The sequence below is a fragment of the Stegodyphus dumicola genome, chromosome X2, assembly GCF_044657685.1.
Source record: "Stegodyphus dumicola isolate Sdum_Otavi_A_Nest chromosome X2, ASM4465768v1".
Lineage (NCBI taxonomy): Eukaryota > Metazoa > Arthropoda > Arachnida > Araneae > Eresidae > Stegodyphus > Stegodyphus dumicola.
In genome coordinates, this window is record NC_140781.1 from 27,848,247 (window position 1) to 27,871,320 (window position 23,074).

At 33.1% G+C, this 23,074-nt stretch overlaps 1 protein-coding gene across 1 annotated transcript in view; it reads left to right on the plus strand.

Annotated features, from left to right (window-relative positions):
* The window catches only part of LOC118191506 (trissin receptor-like), a 568,898-nt gene that overhangs the window by 505,409 nt on the left and 40,415 nt on the right, over positions 1–23,074 (plus strand). The window contains exon 3 of the mRNA XM_085809189.1: positions 15,096–15,376. Coding sequence (XP_085665315.1) covers positions 15,096–15,376 — 281 coding nt within the window. The remainder of the gene's footprint in view (positions 1–15,095; positions 15,377–23,074) is intronic.

The following is a 23,074-nucleotide window of genomic DNA, read 5'->3' on the forward strand; positions in this document are numbered from 1 at the left end:
AGTGAAGTGAATATTTAAACGGAGGAATCTTAGAGTTTATTCAGAGCGAGTTTTCGCTAGCCAGCGTCTTCCCTTGCTGTTATGCAGAGCTGCTAATACGCTTTTCTTGGCCATTTACATAATTATTACGTCGGATAGGTTGTCGAGTCAATCTAGTTAGCTTTAACTTAAAGTACTAGTCCAGCGCTACTCTTTAAACTTGAATTTATTGTGTTGCGATTCTCAAGTTCCACCGCAAGTTGTCGGTGTTATTGTAAAGCACGAAGTACGTACCTTTCTGTTCATAGTTGAAAATAATAAAGCGTTATTTTCACACTTCTTCTGTGCTAATATTATTTCACGTCTGTGCAAGAAGTCGCCGGGTTTCTTAATAGGATCTAGTAGAGTTCATGTGGCCAAAGAGAGTTGTAGAGACATTAGGTATTTTGGGAAGCAGACAAGATGAAAAATTAGCAACGCCTTCGCCGAGAATAGAACCGCGGACCTCTGGAATACCGGCCCAGTATGCAGACCACCACACCACGGATGCACGCCAAGAAGGTGGCAGAAATACCTTATAGAGTAAGATCCTATAAACGAAGTTATTTGACGTTCAATTTTATTTTTGCAGAGGCATTTTCAGCAACTGTAAACTTTCACCTTCTTCATCTCTAATTTTACTTGGTGTTTCTTTGCTTCTCAACTTCCCCAAATAATCCATTTAGCCTTCCTTGATGTCTGACTCGTTGCTGTGGCTCGGGGGTCAGAGGCTCATCTCTTTGTTGGTAACAGTCATCTATCAAGGTGCACGAAAGCTCGTAAGTAGTTAAGCTCTCAATGTGTGCAGTATTTTAAAGGACCTCTCCAGACTTAATTAAATAACGTGCTGTTATCTCACGAAAAAGGCATTCACTCATATTCTTACCATTAGACAGTTAGATACAACTGGGGCATCATCCACTTGAAGAGCACAGACTTTGCCTTGAGGCATCTTTTTGTCGATGCATAGCTTTTCTTCAGCCTGACGCAGCATGAAATGAGATTCTACAGACCACACAGCTCGGCTCCACTCTGCAGCGATTCGATTTAAATGTTCTCAGACGTCCCAACTCAGCTCCAATAACGTGCTCAGCAATGTCCAATAGCGTGCACCATATGTCCGATAACCATATGCACCATATGTCCAATAATGTCCAAATAACGTGCTCAGCAATGTCTCACAAAGAGTATACTAGCTTCGGCGGCCTAAGATATTCAACGTGCAGCATATCGCATACTTTCTGTTTTACCTTGGAGCTGCAGTATTAAGCGTAGGCCATTTTTGTCATTTGATTGATCCTGATTCAGTGGCCCATAGGGTACTGCTTGTCGTGCAGTGTTACATCCATTGATGACAAAAAATTCGATTAATTGTTTTATAAATTTTCCTTGAGATAACATTATTATGGTATTCGCCGAAAACATCGCGGACGAAAACGTTGCGGAGAAAACGACGCAAGGCGAAAACGTCGTGGTACAAAATATCGTCGTCGAAAAAAAAAGCGGTTCAAAAACGTCGCAGTTTAAAAACACCGTCGTCGAAAATATCGCGGTAAAAAATAAAGTACCTACAAATCATCGCATGACGATAACATCGCAGACATGCGTTTATAATTCAGGCTTTTAGGTGAAAAGAAGAAGAATTTTTACTTTCATATTTTATTTTTAAATACTAATAAATATCTTCTGAAAATGCAAAATGGAAGCATGGAAAATTAATGCAACTTATAAGCATTTAATAGAATTTTAAATTGACATAGTTAACTAACAAAAGTCATTAATAAATTATTTTTTATAAAGTTATAGTGGTAATTTTTTATGAAAATTGTACTCTAAAAAAGATTAGAAAAAGGAAGATAAGTAACTGCATGCCCTTAGATATAAAAAAATGGTTAATTATGAGATTATTTTCTTCACTTTTGTTAATCTGATACTCTTATAGTGAAATTTATTTCTTTTTTGTTTAAATTTCTTGTTTCGTTTTTTATACATTTATTAGTTAATAAAAAATATGAAAATCTTGCGCTAAGAAATCATTATGCGAATATCCATTTACAATTATTAAAGCCTGAAAAACGCATGTGTGCGATGTTCTCGTCATGCGATGATTTGTAGGTACTTTATTTTTACTACGATATTTTCAACGACGATGTTTTTAAACCGCTTTTTTTTCGACGACGATATTTTGTACCACGACGTTTTAGAACTGCGATGTTTTTTCTTTGCTTTATTCATGCGACTTTCTCTTTTCAAAAACTGCTATGAGTGAAATATTTACTAATTATAGAGAAACTATTTCTGTACACGTAGAATATTTTGGCGTACGTTAGCACTGTATCTTAAGTGTAAAAATCATATTAATTCTATTACTTCTCAATTTTACGGCCAAACGAGATGTAAGTGAGTGTAAACACGACTAAAGACGAATTGAAAGACGCTCATAGTTTCTCGATTATGTCCATTTCATTCGAAACAGAATTTTTCCCAACTCGTTCTTAAGTTTAATAAACATTGATTTCCATTTATTAATTTTCTGATTTAAAGTTTATTAACATAGCCTGTGATACAGCTTAAATTTTGCAAGGTACTAGAAAATATGATTTTTTTTTGTCCTTTTAAATCTTTAAAATGATTTACGAGCTTCGAATGTAAATAGCTTTGATAAGTTGCTGCGTATATCGCTCTCGGCTATATTCGTTAACAAGGGTTAAAACAAGTACCTCATTATCCCATTCCTCATTTAAATTACATATTTAAAAAGTAATTAAACTTAATAATTTTCCTTACAAATTTTAACACTTGAAAAGGTGATTATCTCATCCTTCGATTCTAAATTTTGCTTTTATTTCGTTTCATCACTGCGGTAATTAGAGTATAAGTACTCAAATATGCTGTTAAGTACTCAAATTCAGCTAATCAGAAAATAAAAGCTCTGGAGTAATTTTCCATGATCTACAGGGTGTTTTGAAAGATTGCGCGCCTGATTACCATTTGCATGGCAGGTCGCAGACCCAGCTTTCCACTCTGTAAAATGACACAAATAAAGTAGTCCTTTATATTATCATATTTTGCTTATGTTGGATACATGATGTCTTTTAGTGCAACTATGTGGGCCTATAAGATCAAAATGTCAGTGATAAAGAAGATCTTTCGCAGCCGAAAAAAATAGACATCCTGTTACTATCAAGAATACCCAAGATATCATTTATAAAAACGTGAAGCACCGTATGCAAATGCTGCTGAATTTAGGTATACATATTAAGATTTTGAATGCAATTTCTAAAATGTACCTTTCAATTCAGAAAAAAAATTAATTTAGGAGCCTTTGTTTCAAATTAATTAGTCTCTTTGTAGAAATGTCAAGTTTCGAAGTTTTATAGTTAATGAAGTTTAACATTTCGCTCTTCTTTTAAAGACTGGTGTGGAAGACATATAATTTTGGTAATCCTTTTCAGCGTCAGCTTTGGAAATTACTAACAAATCCGGTTAAAGATTTTTAACAGGATACAGAACGGCGTTTATTATTTTGGATGGAAGTAAAACGTATTTTTTGAATGTAGCAATTCAAAACAAGTAATTTCTAATTGGGATTTTGTAGTAGACGGTCTATTACAAAATTAACTTTCGTGTATTTTTATTTAAATATAAAAAATGTGCGTTTTTTCCCTAAATATCGTTGATAAGATGAGAACTCTTTGTAAAGAACCAAATAAAAATTTATTTCCGTATATTATTATTTCTAGGTGTCCAAAAATATCATACATGCAGGACCTGTCTTATTTGATTCATTTCTTAAACTAGAATCACAAGCTTATGATTAATGATTGAAAACATTTTAGTCTTGCAAACGTATGTAACTTAATCTGCTTTACGGAAATCGTTTATTCTACCTACAGTGAATTTTAAATAATAATATTTTAATTCTAACACCATTAAACTCGCTTTCTAGGTGTGAAATGATAATTTTAATTACTTTAATTGAAATGCAGATCATAACGTGTGTAGAGACATTAGATGTTTCTGAAGCAGGAGACTTGAAAATTGTGCAGTGCCCTTGCCGGAAATCCAACCCCGACCTTCTCGAATACGTGTCGAGATGCTTCCAATTACTTCCCAAAGGCATGCAGAAAGGAGGGCGAGAATAGATGCAAAATGTATAGAATTCAAATAAGTCCAATTTTGTATTAATGATTCGATTATTTAGTTTCCAAGAGTAAAAATAACATTTTTCTCGTAAAAAAGACCTTCCTGTTGATAGTTCCTACGTTATATGCTTAAGGTATTTCAATACTTTTAGAAGGTTATTGTAAATGCCTCTAAAATTCAATACAAGAGTTTAAAATACCTGCTCATTCAATCCACTTTGCAAAAAGAACTGAACATTTTAATGAAAATATTTCTTAACAAATACGTACCAATTAATTTCTTGGCAAAATACCTTTCAGAAGTATACGTTGTTACTGTTATAAATACTGTTGTTACTGTTATAAATACTGTTGTTACTGATTCAGAAGTCAAACAACAAAAATCAGCGTTAATTCACAAAATTCGATGGTTTTACCGAACCATCATCTTCAGCTGCAAAACCGCAAATGAACAAGATAGGAAATAATGTTTAGATAAGATAAGAAAGCCTGGACAAGAATAAGCAAGTGGCGCCATCTGTTGGCGAAACCAGAACTAAAATATAATTTCTTTAAAAGCCGAAGGCAAATTTGGATTGGAATTAGGATCGTTAACTAGAACAGAAAGATTTTTATGAATGTGAAATGCCTCTAGAAAATCCAGTTCTCCAATGGAAGATGTTTTTTGAATAATTTTGGCAGCAGAAAAATTGAAAGTGTGATTTTCGGACTAACAATGTTGAGCAACAGAAGACTTCTGTGTTTCCTTTTTTCTAACATATGCCTCATGTTCTTTGACGCGAAATTTTAAGGCTCTCTTAGTTTGGCCAATGTAAATTAAACCGCACTGGCAAGGAATCCTATAAATACCCCAGGAATTCATATCCGGAATGGGGTCCTTGAGTATAGAAGTTGGAATTTTATTGATGGGAGAGTAAACAACCCGAAAGTTAAATTTCTGCAAAATATGTGCAACTTTATAGCTAATTGATGGAAAGAAGGGAATGACAACAGAATTTTTATAATCTCCTAAAATAAGAGTGTGGCTTTTAGTGTGTTGAGATGAGAATTTTTTAACTGCTTGATTAATAATGTTGGGTGAAAAGCCCCTGTCAATAGCTATTGCTTTTAAATAATTTAGTTCTTCATCAAGGGCTAGTTTGGAGGAGCAAACTTGAAGAGCACGGAAAACATAGGAATAAAATGAAGCTAACTTTTGTTTAGTCGGATGACATGATTTAAAGTGTGGTGGAAGGCAAACCGATGAAAGTTTACGGTAAACTGTAGTCTTGAAGTTGGATGTGTTACGTGTGACCAGAATGTCGAGAAACGGAAGAGAATTGCAAGTCTCAAGTTCAAAGGTGAACTGAATAGCAGGATCAATAGAATTCATTGTTGAAAGAACTCTATTTAAATCATCTTTATTACCTTCAAACAGGGTAAAAGTATCGTCTACGTAGCGGAACCATGCCGGGAAGTTTAAAGTTTCAAACAATTTTGATTCATAATAATGCATGTAGATATCAGCCAGGATGGGACTGGGGGGGGGCTTCCCATGGCTAATCCCTCAGTTTGCTTGTAATATTTATTTTGGAAAACAAAATGTGTTTGTTTCAAACAGAGTTGAGTGAGAGAAATTAGCTCATCAATTTCGATGCAAAAGAAATGAAATTCGCGAAGTCTGGTTTCTAGACATCTTAATGCACCCTCCACTGGGACATTGGTGAATAATGATTTTACATCAAAAGAAACCATGAGTAAATTACGAGGAGAAATGTTTTTAACCTTTTTTACAAACTCTATTGAATTTTTTATGGTGTGAATGTTATTGTCTAATAGAGTGGAAAATCTAGAAACTAAATATTTAGCTAATGGATACGAGGCAGTACCTAAATTTGATACAATAGGGCGGAAAGGAATACCACTTTTATGAATTTTGGGAAGAGCATATAATCTGGCACAATTCGCAACAGATGGGATAAGCGAATGTTTTAAGTTGCTTGAAATGATTTGCGAAGATTTGATCGCAGTTTTTATTTTGGATAAGTCCGAAGGTGAAGGATCTTTAGAGATGGGATTAAAAAAAAAAAAAAAAAAAAAAAAAAACATCTTCCATTGGAGAACTGGATTTTCTAGAGGCATTTCACATTCATAAAAATCTTTCTGTTCTAGTTAACGATCCTAATTCCAATCCAAATTTGCCTTCGGCTTTTAAAGAAATTATATTTTAGTTCTGATTTCGCCAACAGATGGCGCCACTTGCTTATTCTTGTCCAGGCTTTCTTATCTTATCTAAACATTATTTCCTATCTTGTTCATTTGCGGTTTTGCAGCTGAAGATGATGGTTCGGTAAAACCATCGAAACTAGTCATGTGAAAATTTTGTGAATTAACGCTGATTTTTGTTGTTTGACTTCTGAATCAGTATTTACTGTTGTTACTGTTATAAATTAACGCGCTATTTAACTTTTATTCTTTATTTTAACCGTATTCTTTATTTTCCCTAACCTAAAAACGTATCATACATAAGTTGAATAATTTTTTTTTCCTTTTTGATAAACAAATGGGTTTAAATATCTTACTGTAATTCTTGATAAAACCTTCACTCTCTGTTTTCTTTAAACTTTAAAAGTATTTTTGCCATAGACTGTAATCTTACCCAACTCCTTAATACATTAGTCACTGGGAAATCGTAAATACCATTCGTTTCTCTTCGTAAAACATGTCCATTAGGATTTCAAGGTTATAAATAATTCTTTATTTAAATTTCGAAGCGTAAAGTTTCACAGCATAAATGATACAGCCATTTTACAAATCATGGTACTAATTTCAGTAGTTTTAATTTAAATAATCACTTTGAAGTTTTCATGCATTTAGCATTTCCAACTTTCGTGTTACTTTAAGAATCAAGTGCATCATTTTCATTTAAGTTCCTTACGCATTCCATTCAGCAGGTATAATTCTGTTATCAAATTAAATAGAACTACATCGTTTTTATTTATTTCGTGCGCGAAAGGCAATTCATGCATCACTGAAATGTCTCAACACCATGATTAGTTCTCTCAAACTGAACATAAAGATGCAATTCATGTGAATAGTAGCTGCAATGCATTATTTTCAAATCGCTAAGCTGAATAATAATCACTCAGCGTTGTTTAAAAGCACATAACATTAAGTAAAATTGCATCTTTCAATCTAAAGCGTCGCATCGTTTGTTTTGTATAACAGTGAAGTAATTTCTTAATTCTGTTTTGAAATTTAAGATAAACCGTCAGTCTCGAATACTGAAAAAAAATCATTCTTGTTTAACATAAGATAAGTTTAAAAACTTTACCATCGAAAACTCATAAATTTTATAGCAGTAATCAAAAACAAACACTGCATTAAGGAAAGAAATGCACGATGAAATGCGCAGGAAAATATTAGACGAATTACTATATCACATGACTTAATTCCTTAGTACTTACAACAATGACCCCAAGGAAAATTATTAAAAATATTACGCAAATCAAAATAATTTAAATATAGTTTTTCCATCCTAGAAGTAAGCTATTAAGAAAGGAATAATATGTTAAAAATATTTCATTAATAAGGGTTTATACGATTTAAACCTCTTCTAAGTCTAAATGCTCCCCGTTTGTTTCAATTTCTTTAAGACAGTCTTCAACTAGTCTGATTCATATGTCGCATCTTAAAGAGAAAATAATTAGCCATAACCAGTTGTTACCCTATTTATCATTGTTAGAAATCCCAAAAAATCCCAACTTATAGAGTAACAACAAAAAAAAACTTAAATAGGAAATTGAATGTGTCATTAACCTCCTCGATAGGCAGATACGGGAGAAAGTAACTGCGAATTTCATCGAGAGAGCGTGGTGTTGTAGAGCAAGTCGTAGCGGACACATGCCATACATTATTTTTCATTCTTAAATCAAAATATTTACCTGTTGTAAGTTTTAAAGCATTTATTTATTTTATTAACAAATTATTTTATGTTACGCAGTTTAGTTTAGTTTAGTGACGGAGGACGTGGGCACCACCCCTTTACCATTATGGTTAATTGGTTTAGCGCCACGTCCACCCTTATCTAAAGCTGACTCATGTTAGGGCCACACGAGATCCACTCATATGGCACATTGATTAGTGTTACAAAACATAGATATTAAAAATGGTTACATCTGTGTGAACACAGTACTTATGAACAAAATTTTAGCAAGTGACACATAAGATTACATTTCAATACCCTAGCAAGTAATTTTAGCAAGTTACATATAAAGTTTACAATTCAATACATAAAGAAGATATATCATACATAATGATTATATTATACTGTTGTGATTGATAAGTGACGACATTGTCAACATACTACTAATGCAAAATTCAACATTTAAACTCAGTATACAAAAACCGAAGAACATACAAATGCTTATATTTCATACATTGCCAACTTAAATTTATAGTGGAGAAGTATAAAAATGCTTAGATCTCACATAAGTTTCTAATTATTCTGAATGTCATTGTTAAGTTTTATATTACAGCTTACTACTAAAGACACAGTTATTATATTAAAATTGGATATTAATACAGTTAAATGAATAATTGCACTTAGAATACACTGTAAAAAATTAATTCTATACAATTTCTAAAATGCAATGATTCAAAACAATGATTATATGCGAATATTAAAACAATGATTCACTATAAATATACGATTCAATACTATTATTTAAATTAATAATAATACTATTCATATTAATAATCATATATGCCATGTTGACATCAAAATAATATTTTTTTTTCATATAGGTGCTTATTACTGAAATGATGTTACATATTACTAGCACGCAATTCAAAAATAAGATATGTACAGTACAATTTTACTTGCACAATGGAAATACTATACAAATAAATAATTCAATGCAATGATACCGTACGATTACTCATGAATAATTCAATACTATGATTCTATACGATTATTCAAATGCAATGATTCAGTACAACAATTATATGCGCTTATTAGAACAAAAATCTATATAATTATTCAAAATTTCAATATTATTGCTCAAATTAATAAAAATACCATTTATATTATAAATCTCACTACCCAAGTGACACAAACATTTAAATTACACCATTAATTAATCATTACAGCAATGATACTACATGTTACTTGAAAGCTTCGCGCGTATTTAAGCTTGGTAGAAAGAGATAGTATTTAAAGGAAGGTTTTAGGTTGCTTAGCCAGAACGTGTGGCGCATGCTGAAGGCCGCATTACTAATTGAATTTCTACGATAGCAGTCTGTCTTCCACGTTACTTGATTCTTGCTAAGACTGCTTGTCACACCGATATGAGTTTGAGCCACTCGCAGGTTAATCCTTTCTGTGCAGCTTCTGCTAATTTATTGCTTAGCTTTAGCTTCCATTTGAAATTCTTTCCTTTTGAGTTACTCCATAAATGGCTAATTTACTGCTTAGATGGCTGGTATTTTAAGCACAAGAAGTCCCTTCTGTTAAATTACTTGAGTTCTGAATTCGCTTAAGTGTACTCATAGACTTAATGAGAGAGTGAGCCTCTACAAAGTAAGTTAAAATACTTTCCATTTTCTGAAAATAAAATAATTTATTGGAGATATTAAATCTGGCGATTTTGTTGGAACACCTTATGCAAAGGAATTTCTGATATTCTTGTGCTTTACGTGCAAGAAAATTTACAATGAGCTTGCAATCACTACTGGATTTCCAAAAGGATTTAAAGTCTTGTTGGGCATTCAAATTATTTTTAACACGGAATTAGATTTCAAGGAGATCCCATAGGCTATTCCATAAAGTTCAGTTTAACTTTAGTTGCTGTTTTTGTAAATATCTGCTAAACATTTTATACGTAAACTTTTGAGTTGATAAATCCAGCCGTTGTTTCAATAAATACAGATTGTTACGTTCAAAAATTACTTACTTGTTTAGAGTGTTTATTTAAATTTAATTGATTGCTTGAAGCGATATCTCACTAGACAAATCTAAACGAAGAAAATGCTGGAACTATGTTAACGTAGCCAATCAGTTCCGTTCTTTTCAATCAGTAATAATGTAAACGAACAATGTGTATTCTGATAGGAGAGTTCTGTCGACGCGCAGACAGAAATTTCTGATTGCTAAAAGCATTATTTTTAAAAACAGAGCTTCGAAATTTAGACAGAGAGTTTTTGGCAGCGGACGCTGAACGTAACACGACTTTTCTTGCCCAGTTTTGCTGCTCAGTTATTCGGCATTAGTCAATTTGCTAGCTAAGTTCTATCGAACGCTTAGTAAATTTGATCCGGCACTTGTAAGTCTGTTTGTATGATAGACTTCAGCATCTAATTAATTTAAACTTTACGTTCACCTTTCTATTACTGATATCTCGCAAGCTGCGGAAATTTAAACTGTAAACCCAAATAGTGCATTTGTCCAGTATAAAGTTTTAAATATTTGAAAAAAAAAGTTGTTTTTTCAAATATCTAAACCTTTTTCTGTTTCAGTTGTTGATTTCACAGACGAGACGAAAACTCACCTGACTGTCTTAGCAAGATTTAAAAACTTTAGAAACTACGGGCAGAAGCCCTATAGCATAAATATATTAACGTATATCATAAGCGCCTGTGCATCATTCACCCAAAATTCAATTCCTGCATGGAATAATCCCACATTATTTTTCATAGCGACATTTCAGAAGCCAACTTGACCTATAGTTTCCGCTGTGCGATTGTATTAATATTTTAATTAAAGTACTATTTGCTATTACTATTTGAACAAAGCCAAGCCCCGCAGACCTGACTTAACGTCTCCTTTCAGTTCCGAACATAATTTTGTCTTTTTCTCTTTTCCAAGCCTCTACTTGCCTCCCATCGACATCTGAATGCTTTACGACCAGATGTCAATATTTACGCAATCCGAGAGAGTTACTTCAGGAACATACATTACATTAAATATTTTATAAAGCCTGTCACTGAAAGCAAGCTCGCTTATGGGATATTTCCAACTATCTAGTCATGCATTAGGATTTTGAGTCGAAGAGCATATTTTCAAAGGACTTTAACTCATTTTTCTTTAAGAAAAACGAATTTAATGTTTCCAAATAAAGTAGTTAATGGCTAATAATTTTTATGTAATATCAATATTACACTACACTGTTGGATAGAAATATTTTATGATAATCCCCATTTCAAACAGTCAAAGAAAACTGTTGCGCTATTCAAACAGTGATTTTTTAAATTGATTACTGTTTGAAAGCAATCCAAGTAGTTTAATCATAGCGAAAATAAATTCGGACACACAATCTTGAAATAATATCGCTTTTTAGTTACTCCAGTTCCTTATTTATAAACACTATCTGTTCACTACTCTTTTTCTATTTGTGTGTCTATTTTTATCTTCGGTGTATTTTTGCTAGATTGCTTTTGAAAGCAAAAGACTTCATAGGGTTGATGAACACCCACATCTTCTGGCAATCCCGTAATATCAGATTTTTGGCTTTAGAAAGATAACTTTTAGAAGATAACTTTTATCTATTCTATTTGAATGTTGGTTTTTTAAACTTTGTTTTATACTTCCCCTTTGTAATTTCTAGCGTGTTTTTTTTTTTTTTTTTTTTTTTTTTTTTTTTTTTTTTTTTCTGAAATAAAATAATACTTGTTTAGGTTCTTGTGAGAGAATTTTGCATTCGAAAACTCGCTTTCTGTTGCTTCTGATACACGGAAGCCCTTCCAAACCCAGAACTTTACATATTTGATTTTTTTCAGGACAAAGTGCGTCAAATTAGAAACTTTTATTGCTTTTGACCATATTTAAAATTTGGAAACATTCTTCTGAATTGTTGTGTTCATTCTTCATGTATATATATATATATATATAGTATATATATAAATTTAACAAGCATTGTGTGAGTGTATTAGATAAAAAAATATGTAAATCAAAATTATAAATTAGTAAATTAGCAATGGTCCTTAATTCCCCCTTCTCTTCTAAAAATCGTAATAACTTTTCTGGACGGTTGTCACTTCTAGATCAATCTATCTTGCGTGGCTTGCATAACGCTCATGACGTAGCTGATTCGGAACTTTTGAGACTCAAAATTTTGAGAATTGAAACTTTCCTAACATAAACCAAAACCTTCTCTTGGTGAGCTTCTATATTGGATAATTTTCGCAATTTAGTTTATGCCTATCTTCCTGCAATTTTGCGCTGTTTCGCTGTGCTCTCTTCCTCTCGCAAAAGTGTCAAGAATGTAAATGTTCTTGAAAGGGCACTGTTAGAATCCCAAGTAGTATATTGTAGCTAGAAATATCAATTGGAATAAAAAGGAATGTTTAGTCTTATTTCGCTGCCAAGCTTTCTAGTCATTACGGATTCAACATTTTAGTTTTCTGCGTAATCCGAATTCTTCCTCTTCACTAAGGATATACGTTCTACGCTATCAGCAGTTTTGCGTTTCTACATCTCAGTGTTCCTACATCAGTACTTCTAAATTTTTCATTACATATATGTATTTCATTGTGGCAAAAGTTCAAAAATTGCGCAGGATAATTTTGTTGCTTTAAATACCTGAATGCTCTTGGATTAGATACATAAAATGACATTTGATGAATAATCAGAATGGAACAAGAGGAATAGAGCATTTATTTACAAGGTTAATTACTACAGGTTTAATCATGTTCGTTTTCGTTCTTCTCTGAACACAAATAAGTGCATTACAGTTTTAAATTGCTGTTTCTTTACCTCTCTTTTTCAGCTGCCAGTATTTGCCTCATCATATTTAATTGTATTTCAGAACAAAAGCTTTTTTTTAATTTTGCCTCTCTAGAATTATAAAATCACTGAGAGTAAAAACCCTGCCCATAGAAAGATGTAATGTTCTTAACCAGCTGCCTACATGTGAAAGTGCTCGAGCCAAATAATATTCTGAACGCCTGGAATCAAGTTTAGGCTAGATTGTGATGAAGAGGACGTCTCTTCCTTGGTATTCTTTAGGACTATCTCAGACCCAAATGAGCATTCAACTCAGCTGATGCATATTCCGTAAAACGGATAGCTTTCTCTGAATCTCTGTTCTGAAGACTGATTTCATATCTCAGACACAAATGAGCATTCAACTTAGCTGATGCATATTCAGTAAAACGGGTAGCTTTCTCTGAATCTCTATGTGATATTTACTTTTGTAAGTATCCAATAAAACCTTAAAACAATACTTGAGTTTATTCAGATTTTTAAAGCATACATATATATTATGTGCTTTAAAAATACTGAAATATTTTGTAAATAAATTCTTATAAAATGCGATTGCTTTATTGATATGACATTTGTTAGCAATGTTTTTAATTGTTATCGTTTTATAAATTTAGATTTCAGATCATTTTTTAAGAAAACAAAGGAAACAGAGTAAAATCATCATATTGATACTCATGTTTTCGTTTGTGTAAATTTAATCAGAAACCATTTCCCGACAGAAGGTAACTTTCATGTGCTCTCTACTAAACAATTCCTAGACTTCCTTAAAAAACTGAAGTTTAACAGTTTTGAACATAGGAAAATTTCCAGTAAAGTAACTAGTAAAACCGTGATCTTATGACGTTTTACTTTTATTTTTTTGAATAGAAAAAGCGTTTATTTTCAAGATATAAAGAACCTTCCAAACAGCGGTAAAATTTCAAGAGAAAAGTAAACAAAGGCAAAATGTAACACTTAAGTAAGCAAGAGATAATAACTTTTAGAGAACACAAGATTATACTTGAATAACATTATCGACATTTTCTGTAAGCTGATTAGAATGCTTCAGTTGTTTTTATACCTACTGCACCTTTTTTGCTATGAGATGAAAAAAGTATTTATTATTCGCCATATCGTTCCATTAATATGGATTGCATGTATTCACAGATGGGTTCCCCTCTTAGTTATGCAACAAAGATGCAAAATAAAATACATCAGGGCCACGATTATTGAAGTCATTGCTCCTAGAGTTACTTAGCGGAATGTTTTAGGTAAACATTTCGAATATCTTTGGAATATATCCGAGATCTGATTAAGCAAAGCTCCGCAATATATATCTAGTTCCTGTAAGTAACAATAGTATTCAGTAAATGATAAATTACTACGGAAAATGGATAGAACTTTCAGCAGTATCAAGGCAAGATCTGTAATTAATGTCAAGTTTGAAGTTTTTAAAGTTCATTGTTATTTATAAAATAGTATTTGAATTCACGTGTTACTTATTGCTCAAAAATTCACCAAATATAAAAGGTGCTTCTCCCTCCCCGTTTATAAAATTAGATCAGTTTTGCATTAGTTCCGGTGAACGTCGTCTTTCCCCTGTGTCCTAATATTTCTTAATTAATGCTAAAAGGCACAATAATTTTTCTAAATGTACTTTTATTTCAAATGCTACTAAAGAATGTCACATGTACCTTACATTTTTAACAAAGGTACCCGTTAGAGGGGTTTTAAAAGCATTACAGAATTGGCAGTTTCACAATAGTACTTCCCATTTCCATGTATATTTCTTTATATTAAAATGTATCCATGTACTGAAATTTTGAATTTTTCGGAAAAATGTGCTGAATTCTTCTTTTTTAAAAAGAGGAGCAATTTTTCTCCTATGCGTCTGGAAATTTAACTAATCGATAAATTTTTATTTTAATCTCCAGTATTATATAGTGCATTCAAAGTGTACTTAAATTTCAAGACATTATTGTAGTTCTACAATATTGTCTTGAAACATTTCAAGGAATTATTGTAGATGTATATGATTACATTTCAAGGGTATATGATTACATTTCAAGGAAGAAAATAGTTGGAAAATTTTAAATAATTTTAAAGTAAATAAACAAATAGCACTGATGAGTGAAAGTTTGTGTTTATTTTTTATACTTTTTATCCTACTGACAATATTTCAATTCATTTATTTCAGTGCTTTTCTTTTCTAGGCAACTTGCTGGTCATTTTTGTGGTCATAATGCATAGACGTATGAGAACCATTACCAACTTCTTCTTGACTAATCTTGCTGTGGCTGACCTGTGTGTGGGTTTGTTCTGCGTGTATCAGAACTTATCTTTCTATCTAACCACTCACTGGGCATTTGGAGAATTTCTCTGCAAGATGTACCACTTCATACACAGCCTCAGCTATACGTCATCTATTGCTATACTGATAGTAATATCAGTGGAGCGGTATGTTGCTATTGTTCATCCCATGTTGAGCAAGCAGGTGAGTTCAAATCCAAAGAATCATCTAATTTCATAATGCAAATTTTCCAGTTAAAATTTCATGCAAAATTTTATCAAATATAAAAAATATCAAATATCGAGTTTTGCATACAGTTTTAAAAAAATCAAAAGTTTTTTCCACGTTAATGATAGCAGCATTTTTTCCTATACTGATAATCAACATTAATATAAGTTTCATATTTAGTCGATTATTTCCAGAGCTGATGGACAGGTTTCAATTAAACTTTGTATGGACACAGGCTGATAAAGTACTAAAATATGTACTACACAAATGTCGTGGTACACATGCATTATTGTGTGTGAGGCGCAGAAAGGTCTAAAACAAAGGTTTCAAGATCAAGCAAATACAAGGAGGCTTATAAAGGGTATATTTCTCCTCTAAGAGTCATACAGCTCTCACAACATAACTTCATACTGGAAATGAAACAGTTTATGAGTCTTTGAGGCAGTCGGCCCCATTCCTGCAATAACGCTGTTTTGAAGTCCTGGAGAGTTCCGGGAGGTGAAAGCTAGCTGCCGTTTCATTCCCACAGGCGTTCCAAGACATGATCTATAGAGTTCAAATATACAGATTTCGCTAGTCCACTTAATATTTTCACTTTCCAGAAAACCATCTACAGATTAACGCTATGTGAACGAGCATTCTTGTCAAAATTAACGAAGTGCCAACTGCAAACCTTAAAAAGCAAACATAGAGTTTTAAGATCTCGTAATGTTCGCAAGAAGACCTGCTATTTGCGTTCCACTCACTTCTGGGCCAGAAGGGACTTTAGCAAGAGAACATCCACTTTTGCCAGGACCTCTCTCTTTGCAGATTGAAACCCAATTCCGCCTAACCGCTGATTTTCAACGTACATTTATCTGGAGAGAACCAGCGATCCTCTAATTGTACTCCAACATCCAAGAAAGAAATCAACATATCAATGGAGGCTTGATGGTCTCGAAAGGCGCATAGAACCTTGTGTGAGCGCACAGGACTTCATATCTCTCAGAGCGATCCTCTGACCCCTGTGAGTTACAGTAAATTGACCTAAGCGTCCTCTGTTTGCCTTTTCAAGAAGCTCATTTTTATGGACAAAAACGGTTCGCCTAGGGCTAATCTGGTGGACTGTTTTCTAGAAAGTAAGGATATTAACCGGGTGGATTAGCGAGCCAAATCTTCAGACCTAAACGCTAAAGAACATGTCTAGAAGTCAAATCTTCAGACCGAAATACTATAGAACATGGCTGGAACAATTTTGGGTGAGCAACTGCAACTAACTGTCCTCCTGTTAGAACCTTTCAGTATCTGTAAACATTGTTGCTGAAAACTTTAATCTACAGCCAAAAGGACTCATAAACTATTCTGTTTCATTTCAAATCATTAGTTAATGAGTTCTTCATATTCATAACACATTCTGCCTTCATACTGGTAATGCATTCTGAAATTTTATGTTTCATATAAGTAATCAGACTGGCTTCACTTAATTTTCGTTCCATTTCCCCGGTTATTATTATGAACCAGACATTATTATATGACATTATTATTATTATATGACAGAATTATGAACCAGTCTGTCTTGGAACGTTTACCCTGAAGCTAATTCTTCTAAATCAGGTAACCTTCTAATTCATTTCCCCAAGTCATTAAAAAACTGCTAGCTATTCATTGCAGGCTAAAAGCATTTTACATCCTAAAAATCTGCCTTAATATCTTCTCCATAACTAAAAAATATGGCAATGCTTGAACAAAGAAGTTCAAGTTTAGTTAATCGCTGAAGCCAAATACAGGCTGCAGTCTTGAAATTTCTTGACCCGGAAGGTTAATTGGACATATTGGCAGACGAGTCTGATTTCGCTATAGAAGCTGTGCTTATGCGGGATGGTAAGCTGGCTGAATATTTTAATCAGGTCTTAATCAAAGAAACAGAAATTTCACTGTTACTAGGAAAGAGAGATTGGGGTCCTGTAAACTGTTACAAAATTTATGGTTATTTCCTCAAAGAGCCGTAATAGCGTATAAAGACCATGCAATTATCATTACCCTCGATTCAAGAAATAATCTATCGCCGAGGTTGACAAAGTGGGCACTTAAGTCACAAAGATATAATTTAAGAGTAAAACACAACTCTGCGAAGGAAAACGTCGTGTCTTATGCTGTATCACAAATTCAATTGAATAGTTAAGAAAAAGAAATAAGATGGGCCATGTTAACTTCGAGAGTTACTCATTCACGGTAATTAATGTGTCGAAAGCATTTCCCGGCATTAAAAATACTTATGCGTTTCCGGTTATTCTGCTTCACCTCCCTGCTTATTGGATTGTTTTATCGGCTTTAGCTTTACTAGATGCGAGTTATTCGTTAAATGTTTAGATCTGAACCAAAGCTGATTTAAGCGTCGGTCACCTTATAATAAATATTTCAATACTGCAAACTTTGTTCATTGTTGCCCTCAGTTACCAGGTTTTTAAGTTTCTGTCACTGTGCAACTTGTGTAACACCAAATTGACGTGTTAATGAAAGGTTTATTTTAAACCTTATCTTGAAGAGACATTAGGTAATTTTGGAAGCAGGAAGTTGAAGAAATAATCAATGCCCTCGCCGGGACACGAACCACTGACCTCTGGAATACGCGCCGAGTGTGCTGACCACTATACCACGAAGGCATGCTAAGAAGGCGGTAGAAATACTTTATAATTTGTGTTTAAAAATGTTTGTGTTCAAAAATACATATATTTAGAAGTGTGCATCTTTAAACGGTATGACGGAATTGGTTTGGTTTGGTTTATTGAGATTACGGCAAAGCACACTAGGGCCATCTGCCTAAGGGGAGGGGTGCCTTCGTGGAGGACTTTCTAAGAGAAACTGGCTCGTATACACGTTACACATCGGTATGACGGAAAAATAAGCCGTAGTTATAAGAATGGGCATCTAAAGTGACGTGGAACCGTACGTAGGTTTTTTATTATGTGTAAACTTTGAAATGCGTATTTCCTACAAACTACATGAAGAATATTCTCTGCATGGAGACGTAAATATCAACCAAAGTAAGTTCATTCAGTGCTACACAATTCAAGTGAAGAAACTGTGATTTTGAAACTTTTCAGCAAAGCCGGATTATGGTCTATCTTATTGAATACAATAAAATATATTTAGGAGCAGGAAGTTAAACTTAGTTTTTACCAAACTGTGAATAAAAAATAAAAGATTTCATCTTCTACTGTTAACTAATTTTTTGCAATATTCTACATATAACATTTAAAAATATAAAATACATTGTTGCCGTGTGGCTTCCTTACAAATGGCTAAAATTGCTAATTTCGTCATCATCTCAAATATTGCCGTAAGAATTCCTCGATAAGTGCACATGCAGTGCTAATGTAATCAGAAAAAAGGAACATTTTCATTCAGCCTTTCTACTTTTTCAATCTCTGTCTAAAATATGAAGCATAAATTATTTTATCAGTCGATTGTTAATGCTGAATCTCTTTCAACTAATTCATTTTATTAAGTTTCGCAATAAAGGTTTCTAAAATCGACATTTTGTGAAATATGTTTTGAGCAATACTATTATTTTAAGCTTTCGAAATCAGTCGCAGATTGCTTGAAACAAACTAATGGTGCTATCGTTTGAGTTTTTTTACTAAATATTTCTCTTATTAAATCCTTAAGTGAAGATTTATCTCGGTCTCCTAACGAAGGGCTCGACATACTATTAAGATGAATTGATTTCATGTTCCTTAACTTAACCAGGTCGAGTTGATTTCATGTTCCTTAACTTAACCAGGTCGAGTTGATTTCATGTTCCTTAGGCCGAGCTGAAATACTTATCACCATCTGTTAGTCATGAAACTTTAAATATCTGCAAGTATTTTTATTGATGCCTTTCTCTGAACATTTTTATTATTTTTGGCTTCCCAAATAATGATTTAAAATTTTTATAAAAAGAAATAAATTTTTAATAACCGCCATCCATCGTAATCATATGCTGTCTTGATTTTAATCTCATATCTCATGTTATTATATACAGAACAAATAGTTCCATACCTTTCTTACCTGCAGAGCCAGATCTTGTGTAGTAAAGTATTTTTATGCTTCGGAGAGGGGTTTTTGTTATCAGTAAACAACAAAATGCTGTTCTTTAAAGACAAAGATCAGAAACACGAAAGCATGTTGTTGCCAATCGATGGCGCATAAGATCTCTTATGTTGGAATTTACGGATGTAGGCTCCTCACCGGTGTAAAAGAAGTAAATAAATTTTAAAAAGTTATTTTAACTGTAATATTTAATAATCATTTTGCAGCAACCGTTATTTTATAATTTTAAAAGTGAAAAACAAAATACGTTTAAACGCTTTTTAGGTATATTGATTTCAAAATGACTAACTCTGCTTCATTTGTACACTGATGTATGCATCTAAATTAGTTTCATTTGTGCACTGATGTAGTATGCATCTAAATTAGTTTCATTTGTGCACTGATGTAGTATGCATCTAAATTAAAGTCGAATGGGGACAAAAGTTATAGTAACAAATAGCCTGCAATCCTTTGTATACAATTTTTTTTATTTTCTTCAAAAAGATAATACATTTTTTATAATGTTTTGATACTTTTTTATGCTTTACTTTCAAATCCAAATGCAGAAATAAACACCATAGCTTTCTAAAGTGAAACTTAAAAGAAAGTTAACCTTTTATTTGATGGGTTAACTATAACCTGAAGTTTTCAGATTGCAAGCTATTTTTATTTATTCAGACCTCCTTCTTTTTCCTTCCAAGACCTTACAATGAAGTTTATGTTTCTTCCCATGGGATAGTTATTAAACAGTTTACATTACCTACAAGCCTTGTAATATTACCTCTTATATATTACATGAGCGCCAGCGGTGTCCGTAGTGAAGCATTAAATGAAGCCCATTTTCTTTCATGACTTTCTGCGCTTAGCAACCAGATCCATTACCCTTTATTAGATTAATTTTTGTAAGTTATAATACTTTTATTTCTCAGGTGAAAGAAAAACGTTGTCGGTTTGTTTGAGAATTTACCTGAGTAGAGACCTTTTTTTTTTTTTTCCTTTTAAGGATTATCACTCGTTGATTAATATGAGACTAACTACAGTCTAAATTATCGCAGTGGTGTGTTTAATCTACCAGAAAACTAGTATAAAGATGGTTCAGATGTTTAATTTAATTAAACATTTTTGCATTTTTAAAAAGAGTATAAGGATTATCACTCGTTGATTAATATGAGACTAACTACAGTCTAAATTATCGCAGTGGTGTGTTTAATCTACCAGAAAACTAGTATAAAGATGGTTCACATGTTTAATTTAATTAAACATTTTTGCATTTTTAAAAAGAGTATAATCGTGCCATTATGTTTGAAGTAGGATTACGTTTTGTTTCTGAAAAAAATTCTACATCTCATCTTATTTTCATTTATTTATTTATACGATATCCTGTGTTTAATTATTTATGGATTTATTTTTATGTAGTAGAAATATATGATAAAAACTTATTGTAGTTTAAGTTGAATAGTTGGTTCTGAGTTCTTGTAATCCTTTGGAGCTAGCGAGCACTGAATTATTTTTTAATTTGTTTAAATTAGTATTTTTACAGTTCTTCTCTTTTGAATAATTAATTTCTAGTTTACTTATTTAATTAAATTATTATTTTTGTTCACTTGAAATATTTAGAAATTTGCCTGTTTGAGCTTTAGCTTAATGGTAGAGCGTCAAGACAGGGATTTAGTTTTAAGTACAAAATTTATTTGTCTCCATTTCATTTAGATTATGTTACATTTTAGATATACACTGAGACTTTTGCCAGACTCTGTAACATCGGCACCGCTTAATACGCAGAAACATCAGTCTTTATTTAACTTACCAATACGTCATGTTGTCAAAACCCCGTTATAAGGAGCTTCAAATAACCAAATACTTTGTGCGTCAATCCGATCCGATTCGAAAAGTGGATTATCTCACAACAAACTGCAAGAACTGATCGATGAATAAAAACATTTTACCATAAGCAAATAACAGCTATAATTTTTTAAAAAATTTTGTAAAGGGTTTTCGTTACATTATTAATATGTGCTAGTTCACTATAATTAAATTTGCTTTTTCGTTCATTTTCAGTTTCACCTTAAGTTTATGAACTCACACAATAAAATGTTTAGCATAAAATTTCATGGTTCAGAGCCTTTCTTCGAGGTACTTACCTTCCTCTAAAATATGTATTCATACTTATGAATAAAAATTTTATCCATAAAAATAAAAACATTAAAACTTAATGATGCAAATATTGAAGAATTTAAATTTAAGATTTACTTAACATCCGAGTGGAAAAATTATGAGTAATTTTCTGCTGACGTAGTGCAGATTGCAATAAAATTTTATTGATATTTTTCTTTTCCCCCGGTGGCAGGCTCTAGCCGTTTTTATAAAAGCATTGGCCACTACTAAGACGGGAAGTGCCGGCGCCTTTATTATGGAGGCACCTAATAGGTAGTCCAACCCTATGAAAAGACGAACAAATTATATCCGTATCTTCTTCGGAATTCGAACTCGGGCCCTTCGGTACGACAGTCAAAGTCTCTAACCACTTTCCCGTCTGAGCGGCCATTTTATTCAAACATTGTTCAATACTTTGAGAGGATCCATCACTTTCGGTTCTGTAATTTGCGTAAAAATAAGCTTAATAATGAGACCCATCGCAGTTCTGGCAGTCTATAAGATTGGGTATTCCCTTTCCGTGAGCTGTGTTTCTTTAAAATTTTCATCAACGTCAAAGAAACTTCAATGTCAGTATTTTTTACCTTTAATTTCTGTCACAATACCGTCATCACCTGGACCTTCGCTTATAACAACTTCATCAGCGCATGTTTGGTGAAACAGTATATCACATTCTGAAAAACTGAAATTCATTTTTTTCCGAGCCACTTAATGATAGGCAAAGCCATATTTTCAACAAGGGTTGCTAGACCAGCGCTCGAAAAACAGTTCTGCAAGAAGACTTTTCAAGAGAAACAATACAGCCTTCATTTGTCGTACTTATCCATAATGCTAAAAACGAACGACTTTAATTATATTTCAAGCTCCTGATCACGTCTTGGTTGCAGACGAAGGTTGGTTGCAGAATCGAATGGTCCATTGGTTGCAGAATCGAAGTCATATTCAAGGAAAATAAAACAAACTTATATCATTCTACACTGGTGTGCAAAAATTAAGGACGAAGTCGAAAAATTAGCATATCAGCTGAACGAAGAGGCAGAGCGGACAGAAAGACCAATCAGGAGATTAAGTAAGGTGATGTACGGTAGCACATGCGCAGATATGCAGGTAGACGTAATGGGGGAGTGTCTGAGTAGTATAAAGCATGTTGTCGGTGTAAGATCAGTATTTCTGGCAAAGAGATTGCACGCCGTATAGCAGTTAAAATCATACCGAGTTGCTGCTTCAGCGAGAAATGGCGAATAATCAATCTATTAGACGACATCTGGATGCTTTTACCCGAGGTCGAATCATTGGGAAGTTGGAGGAAGGCCGCAGTCTGACAAGTGTGGCTGCAGAGTTCGGAATTGCTCACAGCATCGTTTCACGACTTTGGAGACAATTTCAAACTACAGGAACAGCTATCCGGGAGTTTAGTAGTGGTCGTCATCGAGGAACCACACCCGCAGATGACCGGTATATTGCCTT